The sequence below is a fragment of the Bradysia coprophila genome, unplaced genomic scaffold, assembly GCF_014529535.1.
Source record: "Bradysia coprophila strain Holo2 unplaced genomic scaffold, BU_Bcop_v1 contig_138, whole genome shotgun sequence".
Classification (NCBI taxonomy): domain Eukaryota; kingdom Metazoa; phylum Arthropoda; class Insecta; order Diptera; family Sciaridae; genus Bradysia; species Bradysia coprophila.
In genome coordinates, this window is record NW_023503409.1 from 9021137 (window position 1) to 9029742 (window position 8606).

An 8606-nucleotide genomic window follows, 5' to 3' on the forward strand; every position below is an offset into this window, starting at 1 on the left:
TTCTATTTCACTCTTATCAAGAAACAAAGAAATTCATTTTTTTGAGTTTTGAATTTTATTTTAATTCACGACAATAAGTTGATGAATGTGTGTTTTTTCATAAGAAGTCAAGTGAATAAGAACGGACAAGAGTCTATCGAGAAAAAAAAACGCAAGACACACATCCACTTAATCACACCGACGATGTGTATTATAGGTTTCGTCCAAGCAACGGTTTTGCCGAACAAAATGAACCGAACACTAACCGACTGCGAACCGATGTCGTCCATAGAACCATAACCACAACTTTTTTCTTTTGTTATTTTGACATTTTCATTGTTAATAATGTTGAGGTTATGCTTCTATGGATGACGGTTTGACATTCCATTTCACCTTGGAAGAAACCTATTATCCCCATTATAATCTCAGACAACCGTTAAACTGTAAATCCACAGGGAGGATATGATTTATATTTGAAACGTTTAAGCAGAACATTAACATATTTTACATTATTGCAATAAACTTTCGAATCAATATTTATTGAGAAGTGTTTCGTCAACCAAATTGTCAGCTGACGTTCATTTGATCTACTCCGAACAGCACTCACAATTTCCAAATACTGTTTAGTGTCCAACTTATGCTCTAATTCTATTACCTGGCCAACATGGAAATCGGTAAGTTTACTACCGGCACTAATAATTTTTTTGATAAGATCTAAAGTGATCAAATGTTTTGTGAGTACAAGCGCAGATAGACGAGGTAAACGTCCAACCAGTTCAGGCAGACCCTCAAGTGAAAGTGGCTTGGTACTTTTTATCCGAAGCAATTTCAATTGATTAAAGTTGCTAATGCTGTGGGAAAGCTCATAGTTCCATCGACGACAAGATAGAGTTAAACATTCGACAACAACGTTCAATTCGTTGATAGCATTCAAAATCTCGATAGGAGGATCAGTTAGTGAGAGATTCAGTATCTTCAAATTACGCATTTTCCTTAACGGCTGTATGTTATCGATGCTGGGATTGAAAAAACTCACAGTATATATACTTAGAACCTCAAGCTGAGGTGCATATTGTAATAAATCATCAATTTTATATAACTCATATGGAAACTGGCCAACCTTTGGCCATTGCCATCCGTAAATAGTAATTTCTTTAATTTGTGGACTCAATTGCAAAAGTTGCGCAATTTTAGTGAGAGAATAAACATTTATGGCCCTGATAACGATTTTCTGTAAATTTGCATTGATTACATCAGATGTTTCAGATAAACAGTCACCATCGTACAGACAATTTAAACTCAATATCCTCAAATTGGGAGGAAGTCGTGGAAACGCAAATTTCCATGTGTTGTAAGATAGTCCTTCCAAATATGAAAATACTGAAAACAAATCTTCCAGTTCAGCTTTAGAAAGATGGCTAAAATGATTCGCATGTTCTCTAGAATTACGCCAGTATGAAATCCGTTTGTTTGAGAAAATCAAATATTTCAAAACATTGTTGGGGCTAATTTTTTTGAGAGATGCTAAGATATAAGTGAAATGCTGTCTGTCTTCGGCATTAATTTCTAATCTAGTAATTGAATGTAGAAAGCATTGGAAAAGGCGTACATCTGCCTGCATTCGCATCTTCATTGCGAAACGTATGCCCCTTTTTGAAAACTCTCCTTCGAACGTCAATGTGGCAGCGTCTTTCAATGTAGTACACACTTCCGTGACGCTACACAAATCATCAATGGTATTCAACAGCCACTTGCAGATCACTTTCAAACAAAACAGAGGCAGATCCAAAATGTGCATTTCCCGTCGCATGCGCACTCGATGCCCATCGATTTCATGGCAGCGATTAAACCAATTCATAGGCACACCATCGGCTTCAATCATACGAATATCAAGTCCATTACGACTTTTTTCACATGACACGATTGGTCCAAAATTTTCAACGTACGAGTACACGGTGGATACGTTGACCTGTAAATATGAAATTGTAAAACAATTTTTAGATTGGGTATATTGAAAGAGGAAAATGATTTTCTCGGCCTTAGACATGTCGCATCAATATGAAAGTACGAATATCACACTTATCTCTCTGTTCTTGGCAGATAATAACTCAAAATTTCAATTCTAATTGTAAAGAATAGTACAGTAATAGAAAGAGGGAAATAATTTGATATCTCGTATCCAGATGAGTAAAAGAATCCTCGGCTTCAGGTACTTTTACTTTTACTCATCGTGATACGAGATATCAAATTATTTCCCGAATGCAGTATAGTGCTTTACCTTACGAGCGAGTAAGGTAAAAAAAATAAACAAATAACTCTGAGATGCTCTCACCTTTTGTAATTCACCGTCTACAGGGAATATTACTTCCAATTGTCGAACATTTCTTTCCATTGCAGTCTTAAGTAAATATCTGCGATAAGAAATGGGAAACTATTTTTGTGATCGCCCAAAAATAAAAAGATCTTGATACATTTTGAAACATTTTTTTGCCCCTGACATTTCAAACTTCACTAATCCCACCGTTATATGTACCATTAATTGAATCTCCGTCCTAGACCAGCCTTTTACAAAAACTTTTCAGGTCACTTGCGGCCGCCTAGAGGCTTTTTAAAATTAATGGATTGTCAATAGTTACTTACATGACAAGTGCCAAAAAGTTGAGGTCAACAATCACACGAAAACGTGACTTTTCATTTTTATCCCGAGATTTGTAATGGATTTTGTGAACTCCCAAACCGATTGTCTTATTCGGCACTTTCGACTCTGGGCCAAATAAAAGAATGTAAAAAACCTTTTCTGGGATATCAAAATCTTTTTTCGGGCGTTCGACTTAATCAGCTCATATGTCATCGATCTAGAATAACTTTAAATAATTATCTTTCTCACCTTCAATACTTTTATAAAAAAAACTATGAGACTTGGACCTATCTAGTAATAAGTCAGCAAGGAGAACATATAAGGATTTCTGATTGTTTTTAGGTGAGGTTTTAAATTATCTCAGACACGTACAAGTGGAGAAAGCACGAATGACATTGTTAAAAACGTGACAAATGTCAAAATACGCAAAAAGAGAGAAGGTTGGTACTATTGACATACGCTAAATGTAAACAAATAAAATGTCCGTCGTCGTGTCTTCTGAAAAATGAATAATGAATGGGCCGATCAGCCATATCTCGTTCTCGTTCGTAGAAAGTAAATACGAAAATATTTCTGCATAAAAATGATATTCTTTTGTTGAAAAAATCGTTTTATATTTTCAAATATCGTATAGAACAAGGTTCTGAAATAACAGATTAAGACACCCACGAGGGCGGGTGACACCGAAATCGATAAACGCACTCAGTACAGATTGTGTGTGAAATCAGCGTGAAGAAAATGTTTTTTTAGGAAAATTCGGAATTTTGATTTTCATATAAACTTCGCCGCCGCTGAACTCAATTTGTGTGTTCGTGATCAACTCAGAGTTGTCTTAATCTGGTTCTTTCAGAACCTTGGTATAGAATAGGTATGGCCGATGAACCGGTTCGACCTTAAACGCACTCACGATTTATGTCAAAATAACACAAAAATGAGTGCTTTAACCCAAGGTTCTGAAAGAACAGGTTAAGACATTTACGAAGGCGGTCTGAAACACAAATCTTGACAATTCAGACATGTATATTGTTTGAAAAGTTAACTTAAAAATATTTATTTTTGTTAAGTTAAAATCGTCATATAAAATTTTTCAAACCTAGTTGGCGCCACAGGAAAATTTTGATCACACCGACTTCGTGATCAACCCGAAAGTGTCTTAACCTGTTCTTTCAGAACCTTGCGTTAACCAGCGTTAACCGAATCGTTATGTCCTCCGGGCGAAAGATATCAATGAACGTATAAACCAGGTATGGTCCATACACGCAAAAAAAATATTTCCATTCGGTTACCAAAAATGTGGCAAAAAATTACTGGAACAAAATTACATAATACTACCGTTTGCAGTCGAGACGTTAGGCCCATGGTGTTCCGAAGCAATACAATTCATCGATACTTGAGGAAATTTGATCCAGTAACGAACTAGTGAAAGCAGATCAAAAATGTACCTGAAACAGCGAATAGGTATAGCAATACAACGCACGAACGCTGCCAGAGTTATGGGCACTTTCGGTGAAGATTATAAAGGGTTGGATGAAATATTTTGTATTTTACAAAATATTTCAGAATAATGTTGTAAATGGAAATCAATTCAAATAAAAGAAATAAACTAATGAAGACATTTATTTTGCACTAATACAATCTGATTGCAATTTTGTGATATCAGATGGTACAATACAACCAATTCGGTTTTTAGATACCATTCGGTTGTGTAGTATGTCACCACTTTCTTCTCAATTGTTTTAGTACAAAATAAATGTCTTGTCACCTTTTTGGTAACGAAATGGTAATATACTAAATCCGTGAAAATGATACTTACAAAGTTACTGATCAGTGGGAAGTGATTGGTGATTTTGCTGATAACATTAGTACAAAGCTTCAACAATTACGACAAGCTCGGCCAGGCGACACTCCTCCCGAATGGCTATCGGTGAGTGATGTGATTAAGCAGGAAGCAATCGACACCTTAGGATATCAGAGGCCTAATGATTTTAAGACCTGGTTTGACGCAGAATGTGCTGATGTTACAGATCGTAAAAATGCTGCACGAATTGAGAAGGAATCGGCGAGAACTAGAGAACGGAAAACGGAAGCGGATCAGCGCTACAAAGATCTGAGGAGGGAGGAAAAGCGCTTGCACCGGCGCAAGAAAAAGGAACTTGAAGAAATGACGCTTCTTCAGTTGGAAAGATTATGTAGTGCAAACGAATCACGGAAGTTCTACAAACGAATAAACAACCAAAGAAGAGGCTTCAATTCTCGAATGACTATCTGCAGAGCAGTCGACGGCACTTTGCTTACAGCAAAACATGATGTCCTGGAACGATTCAAGGAACATTTCAGTGCTCTGTTAAACGGGGATGTTGAAGACGGCAATGCTACCGATGATTCTTTTCTCAACGACGACGGTCGTATAGTGTCAGCACCAACATTGGAGGAAGTCTCAGCAGCAATCTCCTCACTCAAAAACAACAAAGCTTCAGGTCCGGATAATATACCAGCGGAACTGCTGAAAATGGGTGGTCAGGAATTGGCTAAGGTGATTTATGAATTAGTCGAGCGAATATGGAACAACGAATCGTTACCGGATCAGTGGTTAGAGGGTGCCATTTTACCTCTGCACAAGAAAGGTGACAGGATGATTTGCGAAAACTACCGTGGTATTGCTTTGCTTAACACGGCGTACAAGGTTTTTGCTCGAGTGCTATTCGTTAGACTAAATCCACGGGCTGAGGCAGTCATTGGAGATTATCAAGGCGGATTCAGACGAGATCGCTCAACAACTGACCAAATATTCAACCTTCGTCTGATTCTGCAAAAAGGCAGGGAATTTCAAGTCCGGACTTACCATCTTTTCATCAACTTCAAGCAAGCCTACGATAGGACCAAGCGTAGGGAATTGTATGTTGCGATGAAGGAGCTGGGCTTCGAAACAAAACTGATTCGTCTTGTGAAAGCGACATCGGAGGGCACCAGATGTCGTGTCAAGGTGCAAAATGACTTGTCTGACGTTTTTGCTGTAAGGGAAGGGCTGAAACAGGGCGACGCACTGTCTTGCCTGCTCTTCAATTTGGCTTTGGAAATCGCAATGAGACGTGCTGGTATCCAAACCAACAAAACACTGGTGAATGGATCAGATCAAGTTCTGGGCTTTGGAGATGACTTGGATCTTGCCAGTCGTACACATGCAGCAGCGGTAGACACTTTCACAAATCTGAAAATCCAAGCGGAGAGAATGGGTTTGATGATCAACGAATCGAAATCCAAGTACATGATGGCCGAGCCCAATACGGTTGCCAATCAACAAGGGGACGTGATAAGCATTGGAGAGTACAACCTCGAGGTAGTCGAAGAATTCATCTACCTTGGAGCGCTGATTCGTTCGGATGGCGATAATACACCTGAAATCCAAAGACGAATCATGGCGGCAAGCAGATGCTATTACGGTCTAATCAAACATTTACGCTCAAAGTTGATATCGAAGAAAACGAAGTGCCAAGTTTACAAAACGCTCATTCGTCCAGTTCTGATCTATGGATGCGAATCTTGGACGGTGAAGAGAAGTGATGAACAGTTGCTCCTAACGTTCGAGCGTAAGGTCCTTCGTAATATTTTCGGAGCGATGCGTGAAGGCGAAAGGTGGCGGCGACGATACAACTTTGAATTGAAACGTGATTTTGGCGAGCCGGATATTGTGGCAGTGGTGAAAGTCCAACGGTTGAGGTGGGCAGGACATGTTGCACGCATGGACAGGAACAGAGCCCCCTCAATGTTATTCCGAAATTATCCAGAAGGGCGAAGAGGAGTAGGACGCCCTAAAATGCGATGGATAGATGGCGTCGAATCAGATCTTCGGGCGCTGGGAATAAGAGGTTGGCAAAGTGCAGCGAATGACCGGGCACGCTGGAACCGGATTCTCGACCAAGTTAAGGCCCACAAGTGGCTGTAGCGCCGGTAAAGTAAGTAAAGTAAGGGAAGTGATTGGTGACAGCTATATTGAGCTATATAACGGTATAGAGAGTTATTTTGAGCTATACTACACTAGCATATTTATCAGTAAATTGTTTATTTATAGGTAAATATAGGTTAATATAGGACTGAGGAAATTTTGGGTCAGTTTGAAATTTGTGTTACATTTGAAAGGAACGTCGTACGGGGCTTCGTAATTGCGCTATTTTTTGTAATGTAAAATTTTTGAAAAATAAGCGTATTAATTGCATACTCAAAAATTCACGTAAATATGGCGATACACACTCCTAGTAGTTTCCACTTAAATATTTTCACCGTAAGAGAGCGCCGTGAAGAATTCCTATTATACTGGTTCACATTTTTTTTCTCTGTTTCCTACAGAAATAGCGATTTTATCTCATTCAAAAATTCGAAAAGGAAGTGGCTTATCTCTTCGCGAGCGCTTTTTTCTTTCTCTGCATTTCGCGTATTTATGCAATATTTTGTATAAAAAAAGATGAATCCGAACGATCCGAACGACCCGAACATTATCGGTGCATAACAGTCCTGGGAGGTGAACAGTGGCGATAGATTGATCAATAATAATTAAACTTAAAATTTTGTGTGTGAAATAACGAGAAAAATGAATAGAAATTATTCGAATTCAGTGACGATAAATAATTCTAAGATGCAAAGCGTACACACATGGCTAGTGTTCAAAACGGGAGAACATTTTTCGTTCAATCCACCCAATTTGAAGTGTGCTGTTTCTTGTGACTGCAATGGAATATTGGAAAGTGACGAAATTGTTCGAAAAAGAATCCCAGATGGAACGAAGATAATCGACATAACAAAACAACAGTTTGAAACAATGATGGACAAAGTATTGGAATTTTATTCTAATCAACATACTTACGCTCTGATACCTCTTCAAATGGGCGAATATAACTGTGTCAGTGCATCTCGAGTTGTCTTACAAGCTGGAGGAATACATTTCCTCGATGATGTTATCACACCAATGGGAGTCTCGTCTAAGATAAGAGGCAGTCCATTGTATTTGGATGACGATCGGATCTGGCAGATGAATGGCACAATACCTAGAATCACAGACATTGCCGTTACATCGGTAACAGGAAGAGGATTATCAGAAGGCGGGCCTGCTTCCTGGATCCTCGGTGCCGCTTTTGGTTTTGGCTTAATATATCTGTTTTCCTACAGACACTGAGCTTTATTGGAATAAATGGATCATGATGAATCACCTTGCGTGTAACTTCATTAATTGAGTCAATAAAAACCTTATTTGACATAATTTGTAACTTTCAGAGAAATGATGACAGATGGCGCTGCGCCGGCGAAGCGAATGCAACGCCTTCTGTTATAGATTTAAAACAAATGTTTCTTTTTTGAATAAATATTTTTTTGTAAATTTATTGTTCGTGCTTTGTTGAGTGTACAAAAATATTTGTAAAAAAAACGACATTTGATTCGTCTAACATTTGGTTTTCGTATTTTTCTAACGCATAAGAACCTTTCACGATCAGCATACAAAAAGGTGCAGTGAAACAAATTGCTTTGCAATAAATAAAATTAAAAAAAATTCATGTTAGTACTAAGTACTTCAGCATTGCATATATACGGTCAAATATTGAATATTTGATATTCAGACAATTTTGGTAATCTTTATGAGTGCCCCTTAGCCATATTTACGTCAATTAATTTTTTTTTAAAGTTGAGCATTCGGAATGAACGTTCTTCTGAATGTTCTTAAAAGTTTGAAACGGAGAACAAACACTCGCAATTTTTTTTAAAAGATAACTGTCGCTTAGATGCTATTTTCAACGATTCAATTTTCTGTAAACATTGAAGAGACCACTTGTTCAGACAGGGCCTACAATTGTGAAAATACTTTCCCGATTCATAATCATGAAAATTCACGAAAATGGCGAAAATATGTTCACGATCGTAGGTCACGAATTTCTATTATGTTGTGAATTGTGGGATGTTTTACTCTTTCGTTCTTTTCATCCCATGTACTCATTACATCCTG

At 38.0% G+C, this 8606-nt stretch overlaps 1 protein-coding gene across 1 annotated transcript; it reads right to left on the minus strand.

Annotated features, from left to right (window-relative positions):
• Positions 1-314: 314 nt before the first annotated feature.
• On the minus strand, positions 315-2386 carry LOC119073966. The gene is made up of 2 exons (XM_037179870.1): positions 2312-2386; positions 315-1948 (listed from the first exon to the last, which is right to left on the minus strand). Exons 1-2 carry the CDS (start codon positions 2369-2371, stop codon positions 416-418), a joined length of 1593 nt encoding a protein of 530 aa, XP_037035765.1. The 5' UTR covers positions 2372-2386; the 3' UTR covers positions 315-415.
• Positions 2387-8606: the final 6220 nt, after the last annotated feature.

What these genes read in the sequence shown, in the direction of transcription:
- LOC119073966 (XM_037179870.1), bottom strand. Translation starts at nt 2,371, where the DNA reads ATGGAAAGAAATGTTCGACAATTGGAAGTAATATTCCCTGTAGACGGT. An exon ending in TAGACGGTGAATTACAAAAG is followed by an intron (nt 1,949 to 2,311) that starts GTGAGAGCATCT and finishes TCATATTTACAG; the next exon opens with GTCAACGTATCCACCGTGTA.